The sequence below is a fragment of the Mercurialis annua genome, linkage group LG5 (assembly GCF_937616625.2).
Source record: "Mercurialis annua linkage group LG5, ddMerAnnu1.2, whole genome shotgun sequence".
NCBI lineage: Eukaryota > Viridiplantae > Streptophyta > Magnoliopsida > Malpighiales > Euphorbiaceae > Mercurialis > Mercurialis annua.
Genome location: NC_065574.1, coordinates 52,921,768 through 52,937,007, shown reverse-complemented (window position 1 = coordinate 52,937,007; position 15,240 = coordinate 52,921,768). Strand labels below are relative to the sequence as shown.

At 32.5% G+C, this 15,240-nt stretch overlaps 3 protein-coding genes across 4 annotated transcripts; 2 read left to right on the top strand and 1 right to left on the bottom strand.

The window, feature by feature from the left end:
* Window positions 1-988: 988 nt before the first annotated feature.
* Window positions 989-3,567, top strand: LOC126682445 (protein TIFY 5A-like). Its single transcript, XM_050378146.2, has 3 exons — window positions 989-1,177; window positions 1,298-1,373; window positions 3,205-3,567. The coding sequence occupies exons 1-3, from the start codon at window positions 1,116-1,118 to the stop codon at window positions 3,424-3,426; spliced, it is 360 nt and encodes a 119-aa protein (XP_050234103.1). The 5' UTR covers window positions 989-1,115; the 3' UTR covers window positions 3,427-3,567.
* A 961-nt stretch (window positions 3,568-4,528) lies between these two features.
* Window positions 4,529-8,862, bottom strand: LOC126680545 (glycolate oxidase). 2 transcript variants are annotated; one of them, XM_050375679.2, is made up of 12 exons: window positions 8,702-8,862; window positions 7,717-7,890; window positions 7,384-7,508; window positions 7,212-7,258; window positions 7,046-7,123; window positions 6,487-6,611; window positions 6,272-6,338; window positions 6,127-6,189; window positions 5,971-6,040; window positions 5,498-5,598; window positions 5,269-5,373; window positions 4,529-4,924 (listed from the first exon to the last, which is right to left on the bottom strand). In XM_050375679.2, the coding sequence occupies exons 2-12, from the start codon at window positions 7,851-7,853 to the stop codon at window positions 4,733-4,735; spliced, it is 1,110 nt and encodes a 369-aa protein (XP_050231636.1). In that variant the 5' UTR covers window positions 7,854-7,890; window positions 8,702-8,862; the 3' UTR covers window positions 4,529-4,732. The 2 variants fall into 2 exon arrangements, with proteins under 2 accessions (XP_050231636.1, XP_050231637.1); XM_050375680.1 differs by lacking the exon at window positions 8,702-8,862 and having other exon boundaries at window positions 7,384-7,518; window positions 7,723-7,828.
* Window positions 8,863-11,176: 2,314 nt separating this feature from the next.
* LOC130015568 (zinc finger BED domain-containing protein RICESLEEPER 2-like) lies at window positions 11,177-14,978 on the top strand. The gene is made up of 8 exons (XM_056105935.1): window positions 11,177-11,191; window positions 11,338-11,355; window positions 11,446-12,955; window positions 13,068-13,615; window positions 13,709-13,765; window positions 14,130-14,193; window positions 14,419-14,481; window positions 14,947-14,978. The coding sequence occupies exons 1-8, from the start codon at window positions 11,177-11,179 to the stop codon at window positions 14,976-14,978; spliced, it is 2,307 nt and encodes a 768-aa protein (XP_055961910.1).
* Window positions 14,979-15,240: the final 262 nt, after the last annotated feature.

Sequence of the window (15,240 nt, the reverse complement as noted above, 5' to 3'; positions counted from 1 at the left end):
TGTCAAAAAATTAAATTTTAGGGTAGAGACGAAAACGAAAAATCAAAAAAAGGGTATAAATGAACTTTTTCCTACGTGAGGGTATAAACGAAAACATGTTATAAGGTGGGGATTTTCTAAGTAATTAGGCCTAAAAAAATTATAATAAAATTTAAATTATATATATAATCTTTCAAATTATAATGTAATAAATACTAAAACCAAAGATACAAAATAAATTTAATCGAAAATAATCAAATCATGAATTACGTTAAAGGCACTATATATCTTAACTCGCGACAATAATTTCTTTTCATATGAGGTATTTTATTTAACACATCTCCGTACTGTTAGTCGTTCAAAACCTTAGAGTTTAATACTTTTCTATCATCATCTTTAATTAGATCTGTTCATGAGTTTGGATACTAACCCGGCCTGTTCGAGCATGTCTTTATGGATTGAGTTTTAATAATGATTTTTTGTTTCAAACTCGGTCCGGATTCGAAAAATAAAATCCACTATTTCAAACTATCATTTTTATACAATTCATCGTGTATGTCTGAAAATTTCGGTTCAAAACTCGCATATATAAAGTGTAAGAGCCAGATCTGAATAGAAAATACTAAACCTGGATCGGGCTCGGACTGAACTTGGACTTAAACAAGTCCGGTTGCTCGAGCTGAAACCTGCCCATAAATAGGTCTATCTTTAATGAAAGAAAAATGAAAATTTAGGTAGCGTAATCGGGAATTTGCCAAAATAAATTGATACAAAAAGGAAAAGTAAATTCACAAAAAGAAACGCCAAGCTGCTAAAATTTGGATTAAAAAGAACAAAAAATAAGAAAGAGGAAGGAAGGTATGTTAAACGTGCAAAAAATAAAATAATAATAATACAAAACTTTTCCTATGAGCCGAAATGTAATAAAATCGTGTATGGTTTTATTTTATGTGCGTTACATGATTAACCTTTTATAGTCGTTATATACTGCAGCATTTTCATTTTTTTCTTGCTCATTAATCACTGTCTCTCATTCACTAATTAAATTTATTTCCTTCAAAATATTTAAGACAATCTTAAATTTCGCAAGAATAAAATTATTTTTCTTATTTTATGTATATATTATAGTCTAAAAGATGAGAAGAAACTGTAATCTTGAACTCCGCCTTGTTTCTGAACCCAGTAACAATCAGACAATGTAAGTTTCATATAATAAGTGCAGTTTTTATTTTTTTTGAAATATTTTTTAGTTTTAAAACTTTGTTTATATTGAATTTTTATTTTATTTTTTTGTTATTTTTTGGTGATATTAATGGAGTATGGAGAAGGAGAGGCAGCAGCTAACTATATTCTACAATGGTAGAGTTTGTGTTTCTGATGTTACAGAGCCTCAGGTAATTAGTTTTCTGTTTCCATCTTTTTTTTAATCATCTTCTTGATTTTCTGTTTCCTCTTTTTTTTTTTTAATTTGACACAGAACAAAAAAAAGTGTCAAAAAAATATATTGATTCCTTCAAGTTGGCTATATCCTTTCAAATTTCTTGTATTTCAGTGATCAAATTTTATTTTTTTAATTTAGCTATTAACTTTTTTTTCAATTTAATTACTAATTTTTAAATTTTGAACATATGAGGTTTTCCAGCAAAAAGATATCATGGCTGCCGGATTTTACATATCTTTTATCTAAAAATTTAATATGCATGCATAATTTCGCTGGAAAACACACAGTTTAGTTGAAATATGCATAAGTGAGACATTTTCAGGTAAATATAATACAGCTGTCACGTTATTATTTTAATTTATAAACCTCAATTGAAATAAAATTAAAAGTTAGTAGTAACTAAAAAGAAACAAGTTAAAGTTTGGTCATTAAATACAATAAAACGAAAGTCTGGATATCTTGAAAGTCAATTACCCGCCGTATTTCACTTGTTTAAAGAATCTTAACCATCTCAAATTTTTAAAAAAAATTGTTGATTTATTTTTTAAAACAGCCTAAATAATGAGAAATCTCATGTGTATTTAAATTTTAGCCTAGAAAAAAAATAGGAAAAAAATGTTAACAAGAATTAGCCGACAAGTTGTTGGCATGTTAATAAAAGGCAAAAGGGCTCAAAAACTACCGAGCTTTCAATTTTTTTTCAATAACACCCTCACCTTGTAATTTTGTCAATAGCACCCTATTTCGTATTTTTCAATTTCAATAGCACCCTAATTGAGAAAATTAGATGATTTGATTACTATAAGGATGAAAATTTTCAAAAGAACTAAATTTAAAGGTGAAATTATACTTTTTTCTACTTGAACACATTTAAACAAGTCCTTTTAACTTAAAAAAAATTCAAATAAGTCCTCGATAAATGAGTTTAATTTGATGATTTAGGGTGCTATTGAAATCGAAAAATACGAAATAGGGTGCTATTGACAAAATTACAAGGTCGGGGTGCTATTGAAATCCAAAAATACGAAATAGGGTGCTATTGAAAAAATTACAAGGTCAGGGTGCTATTGAAAAAAAAATGAAAGGTGGGTAGTTTTTGAGCCCTTTTGCCTTAATAAAATGAAAAGCACACCAATTTCACAGAAACTTCATGCGTTGGATACAACACGCTATGTTTGACCTAACTATATGCTCTCTTGGAAAAAAGACCTAACCATATGCTACATGATAATTTTGCATCTTCTTTTCCGGTAAAACTTCATTTTATTATTCAAATTTGGCATAAGAAATCAAATATAGTTGAAGTCATATTTTTTAAAAAAAAAAAAACCTTTAAAGTAGATATTTTAATACGTTTTACTCTCAGTTGAGAATCTTGAAATGACATAACTATTAGAGCGTGATGTATAGATGAAGTTGAAGTGACGGAAAACTATTGAAAAATGATGTACATATAGAAACTGAAAGGGATAATAGAATTCAAAAGCGTCTATTTAAAAATATTTTTATGCAAAGTTACGCGTTTGATCTTATTTGATTTTTTGTAAAATTTAGAAAGCAAAATAAATTTTTATTGTCTTTTTTCTTGTATTATTAAAAAAATATGTTTTTAGGTAGTAAGGGAACCAAAAATATAAAAGAGGGCGTAAGACATGGACAATATCATTAAAAGTTTCACTATTATTAATGGTGCATGTTCTTATAACAATATATAACATAATTTGAAGCTAGAGTAGAATATTTTGTCTTTCTAACTTGTTAATGTGCATTCTTCATAATTACAGGCTAGAGAAATTTTGTTGCTTGCAAGTCGAGAAATGGATGATAAACTGAGAACTCCAATTGCAACCCCTAGCGAAACACCTAGTGATTCGGAATTTGCTTCGCCAACATTTCCGCTATGTAGCCCTAGTACCGGTCTTTCGATGAAGAGATCGATCCAACGGTTTCTCCAGAAGAGGAAGCAAAGAGCTCAAGCAACATCTCCCTACAACTACAATGACTAATCGTTAATTAATTGATATTTTGGTAATTAATTATTAATGTTATTTAATCTCTTTGATTGTTTCTGAGTAGAACAAAAATTACAGTATATCTTTATGTCTATGCTGTTTTCTTTTTTAATATTATACATAAAGTTTTCTTTATTGTTTTACAATAGTATAAGGGACGTGTAAAATTTGAAACCGGTTTAATTTGATGCTATAATAAAAAAAATTAATTAAACAAAATATACACTTATGCAAGGGATTACATATATGATTAATTAAACAAAATATACTTTTTCTAATGTAGTTAAATAAAATTCTTATTTGTTCTAGACTTATTAATTAATATCATGATAATGATTTTAAGGTATTGTAATTTCTTCTAAGATCAAAATACCAAGTGATTTAGTTTATGATTATAATTTGATATTAATTTTTTAAGTCACGTTTTGAAGGACTAAACGATAAAATTTGCTAGAAAACAATGAATTTCTTCATCCATTTTTTTTATTAGATTACTCCCTTTTAAATTTTTCAACCCGAAAATGACCATAATGACAATGGCAAAATCAGGGTTCGAAGTCGAGAGAGCGCGAGATTACTGCATAATAAAAACCCCTTCCCTCCCGCGATAATAATATTAAAATAATAGAGCTAAAACAACATCGTTTTGGCTCCTAGTAATTCTTATCAAAATTATATCAAAATCTGTCGTGTGGGGCACCTGTGCTAGGCTTTCTGCCTGTTCAAACGGCACTTACAGTGTAGATTTTAAGGTTGCTATCTCAATTCTTGAACAGATTTATATTGAAAGAAATTACTCTAACACTCCTGATATTTATCATAATTCACCGTTTCATTCCTCATATTTGAAATCAAACAATATAAACCTTTAAAGATCAAATGATATGATCTCCATCTCCACTTTTATTTCGCAAAAATTAGCTCTTTATATTGAGCTCTATTGCAATATTCTGCTACTGGACATATCACTTTCAAATATCTAATCCATAAGTCATCAGTTTCTGCATATAATGCACTAATATTCTCTTAGCTCTGGCAAATTTATGTTACAACTTCACTAACAGAACCATGCAGACCAGTAAATCCCAAGAAAATATTGTGCACAAACAGTATGGTAATCATGCCTAAGTTCGGCAAAGAATATACAACGAAAGCAGTGTCCATTCATAGAAATACTATCGAATGTTTCTACATAAGTTTACATTTCTTTCAAATATTGATCAGCCCTTTTACCGCAATGTTCGTGATTCTGATCACAGATTCACTTATAACTTTTACTTTCTCCATTTTGATCACCGCCTTATAATCTGGCAGAGGCAACAGGGCGAGGATGATCCCAGTCAGCCACAACGTGGTCACGGGTGATCTCTTTGAGAGAGCGACAGCCGCTTAATGCCATTGTTAGCTCAAACTCTTCGCGAAGCATTCCAAGCATTTTCCGAACACCAGCTTCGCCTTCAGCAGCCAATGAGTAGAGAACTGGCCTTCCAACCTGAACATGATAGCATGAATCAAACGGAGGGCACTAAACCACAAAGTTCAAGTTCTATCAGTAAAATGATATGTTGCACAGAAACGGAAACGCTCAAAAACAAAAAGTTGAAACACGAAAAGGAAAAATAATAATAGTTTGGAGTTATATAAGCGTTTTTGGAAATCGAAAGGAAACACTGACACATAGGACTCTGACAAGTTTCTGTACAACATAACCAGCATGAGCTCTAGCAGGTTGTTGAAGTGGTTGGATTTATACTTATGGTACTCTTCAACTTAAAGGACTCTCAATAATTGCTTCTAAGCCTTTCAAATAAATCATTACATTAACAATGTACTTACAAATACTCCAGATGCTCCTAGAGCCAATGCCTTAAAAACATCTGTTCCACGACGAACTCCACCATCAAGAAAAACTGGAATTCGGCCTTGTGCAGCTTTAACGACCTGTAATAAGTGGCATGAAATACATTAAATCAGACTGATACAAGTTGCCAGCTAAAAATGGTCGACAGGACTTGTCAGAATATGCACTTGAAATATGCCAGCTCAAAAGAAGTAGCTGTTTAACCTCTTCCAAAGCCGCAATGGTTGCAGGAACATAATCGAGCTGGCGAGCTCCATGATTGGAGACGATGATTCCAGCAGCGCCGTTCTGGACGGATAGCCTAGCTGCATTGACACCAGAAAGAGAAGAAGAATACATCAGAGGAATGTTGAGAAGCCCATAGACATAAGGATAAATTGGTGTGAAAATCACGAGCTTTAGAGTCTTTGACAAATTTAGCAGGAACTTAGTTTTTACAATGTCGCAACCAACTTTTGGATTTTCGTAATTCGAAACACCGAACAATTTTCCTTTAACAAATTGCTGATGTGGACGCCGGAACTGTATATATTCCGGTGACCACACCAACATTTTTTAAACAGAAGATTGTTTGGTTTTTCGAATTGCTAAAAAATGGCAGTTCATGTTTTTAATTGTTAAAATTGCCAATTTGTGATTTCCTTTTTCAATTTCTGCGCGATGAATAGTGTTCTTACCATCCTCAGCAGTCAGCACACCCTTCACCAGGATTGGCAGAGATGTGATTGTCTGAAGCCACTTCACATCCTGTCAAAGTGACCAAAAACACTTGCTAAATATCACGACTATGTTATAGTTTAAGAACTTGAAAAATCAATCAAAGAATATCTTACCTTCCAGCTGAGTGTTCGGTCAATTTGGCCAGCAACATATGAAGCTAGTCCAGAGTCATCACTCTGCAAGGTCCAATCTAGTTACAATAAAGAAATTAAAAAGCAATACATGTGAATGATGGTATCCTTAAACTAGTTATTTAACCTTGTCCATTTTTCCAAGATCCAATCCCTCGAAGTTCTTCAAAGACAAATGTGGCGGCAGAACAAATCTGGAAATGAAATACAATAATGAATTATACGCTTCCTATCCAATCAAAAACTAGACATACTAGTAAATTAGTTGAAATTGGTTTATTCTATAAGCTATCAATAAAAACTACAGAAAATTTTGTATAATTATATTCCCAACAGATGCACCTGTTCTTGATATCAGCTTCTCTTCGTCCAAGTCTTGGAGTGTCCACAGTAAGAGCAATAGCCTTGAAACCAGCTCTCTCAGCTCTTCTCACAAGCTGAGCAACCACATTCCTGTTCCTGTACACCTGAAAAATAAGAAAAAGGAATCCGATTGAGAATAAGTTAAGCATAATTAGATCAAATAGTATCTTGATCATAACATGGAACCTCCTAGAGGCCTCAAGACTCAGACTTCCTAAGATAATTGCTTCATCTGTATTCCAATATCATCAGAAATTCATTAGTAAATCTGTCAAATTATTTTCATAAGGGAGTTTTTTTTCGATTACAAATAGAGTCGAGCATAGCAGGTTGCAGAAATGCATAATGAACTTCCGAAAAGTTATTTCATTTAATAAGATTTCTGTAAAGTGTCTTTGAGTAATCATGAGTTGCTGAATAAAAGTAGCAGAAGAACATAAATTACGTATCCAATGAAAGATTAATATCATAATTGCTTCAAGATGAAACTTAAGAACAGAAACTGATAAGAGACAAGAGATTGATTTTTCAAACTCACATAGAGCTGGAAAAAGCGAATGCCAGGTCCAGTCGAAGCAACCTCCTCAACACTGGAAGTGGCCCATGAGGACAGTGTCTGAAACAACAAATCAATAATTACTATTACAATATAAATTATAAACATCCGATTTAACATTATAAGAGACAAGGTAACAGAATCTAACCATAATTGTATTAGCTGCTGAAGCTGCCCTTGCTGTTGCATACTCCCCTGCAATGAAATAGAATTTTCAAGTCAGAAGCAGATAAATAGGGTTAGAAATATTCAGTGATCAATTGTTTGAGACCCCGAATCAGTTTCACTCAAAGAAGAGTACTCAAAATTGGGCTTTTTACCTTCAGGGTGGGCCATCTTCTGCATGGCGGTTGGAGCAAGCATGATAGGCATTGAAATCTTGAATCCTAAAACAGATGTGGTCATGTCGATCCTGCTCACATCAATAAGAATGCGAGGGCGAAACCTATTTGAACAAAGATGACAATCAGAATAGAAAATCAATAAGGAATCTTATGCAAGATAGAACACTTGACAAGAGCTAAAATAACAATAAGTTAGACATCAGAAATATGCAATTAAGAGCACACGCAGTAGGAAAGTAATACTACGGGCATGAGTTATAATCAAATTAAGAAAAAGCATTTGAAGAAGTCGAGAGTAAATGAGTTTACAGAATTCTTGAGAAAGCATTGCGGTTTTCCTTAAGAGTCGACTGGTCCTCTGCTCCAGATGCATAGTAGTCGAATACCATCTTAGGCAACTTCTGCCTTGCAATTTCCTCATATTCCATAACATTGGTTATCTCCATTTTTGCAAATTGATTAAAACTACCTTACCAATATATTCTGCAAAACAACCACAATCAACTATTACAATCTTATTAATTTCAAAAACAACAAATTCCTCAAAAAGCCACTTAAAGAGTCTATTTGAGAAAATGAAATCTACAATACAATCCAAACAAAGAGGAAAACAAAAGGAACCAAGAAAAAAATCTGGTAAGTCATTTCAGAAAGTTCACTCCATAACTTCAACTGTTTAAAAACTGACTACCTAGTAACACATGCAAAATTCAGAAATCACAATAACTAAAGAAGCAAACTTTCTCCAAATTATTCTGTTCCTTAATTGCATAGAACAAACAGACTGTGTTCAAGCCAAAGCTATCATCAGAATCCTATTAAGATTAGAATAACCAGATTGAACTAAGTAGCACAGACACGGACATGGAGGGACACTTGGATACGGAAAAACGGTGTTATTGTAAGATTTCCTATGTTAAAAATGGAGTTTCTTGTCCAAAATGCAAACTTTTTGACAAGTTTTCGAAACGGAAAAAGTTGATTGAACTAAGTGTCCGTGCGGAGAGCTAACAAGTATATACTCAATTTGATTGTTTTTTCCATTACATACAGACAGCAAAATATACAATTCAAACAAATAATTAAAAGCAAAATAACTTCATGGGCGTGCACCATTCATAAAAACATCAATAAAAAAGAAGTAACAACATGCAATCTAATCTAAACAAGCAATTCAAGAATCAAAACCCCATTTTTTCACAATAAATGAAAATTACACCAGCTAAAGAACCATCAACAACAAAACAAATCACTTCAAATGAAACCAAAACAGAATACCAAGTGAAGAACTAACCTTGGAGTCAGCTCCACCAATGGGAGAAGATGAAAATAAAAAGAACTAATGAGAAGATAGAGTGGGCATATAATGGTTGAGAGAGAAACAGGAAAAGTTTGAAGCTTGGCAGTGAGAGTAAACAACAAACAATATATGAGCAATATTTTAAAAATAATGGAAGATAAAGACAAAGGTGATGGGAATAAGATGAGTCATATGAAAGGATTGGTTTTTCAAGGTGAGAAATTGTAGCCAAATCTGTTTCATAGAGATTTGAGACTTGTGTGGAGGCCATTTTTGTTGGATTATCACTTCTCATTGCTCATCCCAATCTTTTTTTTATTCAAAATTTTAGAAATATTGCACCTCAGATTTTTTGGATATTGTTTCTTTTTTCTCTTTAAATGGTTAGGATTTGATCAATTATATTTGGAAAAGTCTTAATTTTTTTTGAGAATAGAAAAGTCTTAATTATATAATGTTCAATGATTTTATTGTTTTTTCATTTTTTTATAGTTAAATAATTCATGAATTGCAGATTTTTCTTAACAATGGAAATTATTCCTGCAAATTAATTCTCAAAATAATAGAATATGTCATTTAAATTTTTTAAAAAAAATATTTGAATCTCCTCTTTTTCATTATGATAAATACAAATAAATAATACATATTATATCATTATATTTTTTTGAATAATATAAAAAGGTTTGAATTTTAAACGATTTTAACATTTGAAACACAGTTTTTAAAGAAATATTTAAATTTAAATTTAAATTTAAAATTTATAAGTATAAAATTGTGAAAAGTAAAAGTTACACTTAATGACAATACATATAGTAGATTATTACTATTTTAATTCATAATTCAAAATACTACAAACACATCAAATTGAAGAATTAATAAAATTAAACTAAAACTAATGCTAGCTTAATATTGGATTAAATTATTTTGAAATGAAAATTTTGGTTTAATTTATAAAAAATTGAATTGTTTTAGAAACAAAAATTAGAAAATATTAAACTTTTAAATTATTTATCCATTATATTAAGGCTGGTTGTATCTTGATTTACTTATCCAAATTTAATTTGTGGTGTTGCTCACATGCTTGTGGAAAATGTAATGAGAATATGACAAGTGGTTTCTAGTGATGTGGATTAGGTTTATGTTGGCTGCCTCACAATTCCAAAGTTAGCAAAAGATAGATAGGGGTGAGCATAAACCGAACTAAACCGTGAAACCGGACCGAACCGAACTGAAATTCAGTGTGGTTATCGGTTGTTTGGTGATTTCGGAGTGGTTTGGTTTTAAAATTTGGGTAGTCTGGAGTTTGGTTAATGGTTCGGTTTGAGGGTTTCAGAAACCGAACCGACCGAATAACCGACCAGACCGAATATACTTAAACTACGTCGTTTTAACCCCTACCCTAATCCCTCCTAAAACGGCAGCGTACCACTCAGCATATATAAACTCCCCTTAAAATTTTCCTAACCCTAAATCTCTGATTCCCTCATTTCTCATGTGTGCAGCCTCTCTCTCTCGACTCTCTCTAAAACTCTCTGAAAACCCTAACCCTCTAACCCTAATTCTCTCTATTCTCTCAGTTTCTCACTGATTGAATCTTAAATCTTACACAATACATATTCGTTTAGTCCTAATCTATTGTCATCAACTATTTTGTGCTTTGAATCAAAGAAAATGAAGGATTTGAACCTTCGTTTCGATTGAAAAAGAGATTAATATGATAATCTCTTATAGTCTCAGTATCTCACTGAGTTTATCAAAGTTTATGTGAGTATATCTTTGATTACCCTCTGTTTTAGAGGTTTAATTTCAATTTTCAATTTTTAGGGTTTTGATTTCTGCCCTATTTGATGATCGTTTTTTTCCCTTTTCATGTTCAAAACGTGGAATTTATTGATTTCCATGCGATGATCAGGTAAATAATCCATTTCTATTTTTCAGTTTATTCAAGATCTTATGTCTGTTATGATTTTTTTCTTAAATCTGTAACTGATTGGTTTTTTCCTTCTTTCTTTCATTTCATGTTCTGAACTGGGGATTTCTGGGAACCCTTTCGGCTTTGGATTTGATTTTACAAGAACAGGTAATTAATATTTAGGATTGTAATTTTTAAGATTGTTGTTGTGTTTTAAGTTCTTAATATCTGGATGTAAACTAACAACATTTTCTGTTGTTTTGTCTTCTTGGCATGTTTCTGAAAATGTTAAAAGATTCACTCACTTAGTGAATGAGTGAATCTTTTGTGGTGGAAGCCCCTGGACCCTTTGGATCACTCACTAAGTGAATGAGTGATCAAATCTGAGACTCAGACCCACTTGATCCAAAACCTAATACTAATTTGCTTACCTGCTGTTTGCTCTGCATCTGCTGGTATGTTCTTCATTCCTTGTAATCTTAATGTAATTGAAATGTTGATTTGTATATGCATGTTGGTTTGTATATGTTTGTTTCTGGATGCCTCACTGAGTCACTATGATTGATTTGTTGGTTTGTTTCTTGATGCCTCACTAGTTTTGTAGTCTGTGTTTCAATGTAAATGTTTTTTGATGAATCAAATGGTGAAAACCTATAACTTAAAAGTGGTTGGAAGCTAGTTACTAGCATATTGTTTCATGTTTCTGATGATGATTTAGTTAAATGCTAATCTTTTGGTAAAAACTTAAAGTGGTTTGGAAGCTATTTGTTTGCACTCTAAGTCTGTATATGTTTTATTGATTAAATGCCATTGTTTGCTGACACAGATGTCAAACCTTGACCAACGGCAAGTTGCTGGTGTTGGTGTTGAGGGGGTTGTTGGCTCATTTCCTGAGTTACCCCCTTCAACTCAGCAGCAGCAACCTGTTGCTGCTGGTGAGGGCTCATCTGAGCCTTCTCAGCAGCAACAAGAAGGTGCTGCAGCTGATGCTACTGGAGCTAAACCAGTTGATAAAAAACGTAAGCAAGTTAGTGTTAGATCTAAAGTGTGGGATCATTTTGAGCGCATTGTTGATGACAATGGAAAATTGATTTTGTCTAAATGCTTGTATTGTGCAAAGACTTATAACTCTGATACTAAAATTAATGGGACTTCTACCCTTAGATCCCATATTCTTTCATGCTTTAAGAACCCTCATAGTAAAGATACTAGACAGGCCTTGTTAACTCTACAACCCGTTGATGCATGTCCTAATGAAAATGAGGGTAAGGGACAATTGGGGACTTGGAAATTTAATCAAGAAGACATTAGGAAAGCACTGTCTTATATGCTAATCATTGATGAGCTACCTTTTAGGTTTGTTGAGGGTATGGGGTTTAAGAAACTAATGAGTGTTGCATGTCCTAGGTTTCATATTCCTTCTAGATGGACTGTTAACCGAGACTGCTATCAAATGTTTCTTGATGAAAGGTTGAATTTGAAAAATACATTGAGAAGTGGAAGCCAAAGAGTTAGTATCACAACAGACACATGGACTAGTATTCAACGTGTTAATTATATGTGTGTTACTTGCCATTGGATAGATAATGACTGGCTGCTTCATAAAAGAATCATTAATCTTGTACCTGTTTGTGGGCATAAAGGGGACTACATAAGTAAAACACTTGAGAATTGTTTGCTGGGTTGGGGTCTGAAAAATATTTTCACAGTGACTATGGATAATGCTGGTAATAATAACACTGCAATTGCTGCATTTAAGAAAAAACTCATGTCTTGGGGGACTGATGTGTCTAGATGTGAATATTTGCATATGAGATGTATTGCACATGTCATTAATTTGGTTGTATCTGATGGCTTGAAAGAAATGAGTAGCTCTGTTAAGAAAGTTAGAGATTGTGTCCGTTACATTAGGAACAGTCCATCTAGACTTAAGAAATTTAAAGACCTCATTGCTGATGCTAAACTTGGCACCAAAAAGTCCCTCTGTCTTGATGTGGCAACCAGGTGGAATTCCACTTATCTTATGCTTGACACTGCTTGTTTATTTCAGTCTGTTTTTGAGAGTTATGAAGCATCTGATGAGAATTTTAGGTCTGATATGATTGAAAGCATTCCTAATTTTTTTGATTGGGAAACTGTTAAGAAATTTGCTACTTGCTTGTCCTATTTCTATGTCACAACTTTAAGAATTTCTGGTTCTTTGTATGTCACATCCAACATGCATTTTCAAGAGATTTGTGACCTTTCTATTATGTTGGATGAAATGCTTGTTAATGAGGACATAGAAATTGTGCAAATGGGCAGAAAAATGAGGGAAAAGTTTAACAAATACTGGGGTGATCCTCAGAAGATGAATGTTTTGATTTTTTTTTTCACATGTCTTTGATCCAACAAACAAAATGAAACATCTCCTGTTTGCTTTATCTAGTTTATTTGGGTCTGATGAAGGACCAAAATTGTTTCAAACTGTCAATGATAAGTTGACTAGTCTGTTTGTTGAGTATCAAAAGGCCTCTGTGAATGCTACTTCATCTGCATATGTGAGTCTTAGTCAATCTTCAGAGGGTGTTTCTGCTCAAACACCAGTCCTGCCACCACCTGCAAAGAAACATATGTCCCTTATGAAGGCCAAATTTGATATTCAGAATAAGGGTATAGAAAGTGATAGTAGGAAATCTGAGCTGGAAGTGTACCTGAGTGAAGCTACGGTTGAGAATGATGATGCATTCAATATTTTGAAGTGGTGGAAGCTAAACTCAGGGAGATTTCCAATCCTTTCGAGGATGGCTCGAGATATTCTTGTTGTCCCTATCTCTACTGTTGCCTCTGAATCTGCTTTCAGTACTTCTGGAAGAGTACTGGACTGCTTTAGGAGTTCTTTAACTCCAAGATTGGTGGAAGCGCTGGTGTGCACTCAGGATTGGCTTAGAGCAGAATCCTCCCCTTTGGTGATTGAAGAGTGCTTGGAAGAATTGGAACCATTTGAGCAAGGTTATGTGCTTCAACTTTGCTTTTTTTATTTTAAATGTTTTCTTTATATACTTCACATTATATAATAATATTATCTTCTCTGTTTGTTCTTATTGCAGAGTTGCCGAACTAAGAAGTTGGACTCTTGCTGCTTTTTGCTTTTGTGTGGCAACTTGGTGTGGAAGCCAAATTTTGCTGATGTTGCTTAATGATGCCTGTTGCCTAATGCTGCCTGTTGCTAAATGCCTAATGTTGCATGGACTGTCCCTGTCCCTAACCAGAAAAACATGGTGGTGGAAGCATAAAGGTTTTGATTTAACTTTGACATTTACATTCATTTTAACTAGTACTGCATTGTTTTAGTTTGAAATTTTAATTGCTTTCTAACTTCAAAATGCTTTACTCTATTGTTTAACTTGTACATTGCTTTAAAACTATCTATTTTAAAGGTTTTTAACATTTTAATTTGATGCTAAACTGTCTGTTTTGGTTTCAACTTTTTATTTTCTTTTAAGTTTGAGTTTTTGGGCTATGATGAAGCTTCCACCACTTCAAAATTCTGATACATATAAGGCCTTGATTTATTTGCATGATGAGGCTCTTTGTTAGCCACCGTGCGGATTACATCGCCTTATCCTGATTTAAAAAGCTTAAGTTTGAGCCCCTGGATTTTTAAAAATATCATTTTCTGACTTTAAAATGTACATACTTGCTGCATTTTTATAGTTCAAGTTTGTTAAATTAAACTACTTAAACTTTTAACTTTTCAATTAGTTTAAGTCTGTTTTTGTACTTGCTTTTAAGTTTGAGTTTTTGGGCTATGATGAAGCTTCCACCACTTCATATAATCTGAAACATAATGCCTTGACATATTTGCATGATGAGGCTCTTTGTTAGCCACCGTGCGGATTACATCGCCTTATAAAGATTTGAAAACATTACATCTGAGCCTCTGTTTTTTTTAATAAAATCATTTTTTGACTTTAAAATTATACTTGTTGTATTTTAAAAGTTAAAGTTTGTTAATTTAAAATTACTTCAACTTTCTGATTTCCAATTACTTTAAATTGGTTTCAATTCAGGAAATGAATCTGAATTCTGTGAATCATCATTAATGCTCCCAATTTGCTGCAAATGGCTCTTTTTTGAATGCTATAAATGGCAGTGAGTGGCACATTTTTATAGTTTTACATTTTTTCTAACTTTTAAACATTAACTTCATTTTTGGATGAATGTAATATTTAACTTATTTTTGTTATTAACTTCAAAGTTGGATGAATGTAATATATAAAGGTTTAGTTATTGATTCAAGTGTCTGTAATTTGCCTTAAGTTGTATTTCAATATTTCTGTTTCAGTTTGTATTCTGAACAATTTGAAGGGTCCGTAATTTGTTTAATTAGTTTGTTTTGATAAGTTTGTAACTTGTAAATTTATATTTATACTTATGCTTTTTGAATGAATGAAACTTAATTTTACAAGTATTTATGTTTGCAATTTTTTTTAAAGGTTTTAGCAAAATTGGCCCTTGAATTTAATGGGCTTTTTAAAAGGCCCAAACCGATTTAATTAACCGATACCAAACCGAACCGACCGACAAATTCGGCTAAAAATTATTTCGGTTTTTGGTCAAAAAAATTACGGTTCGGTGC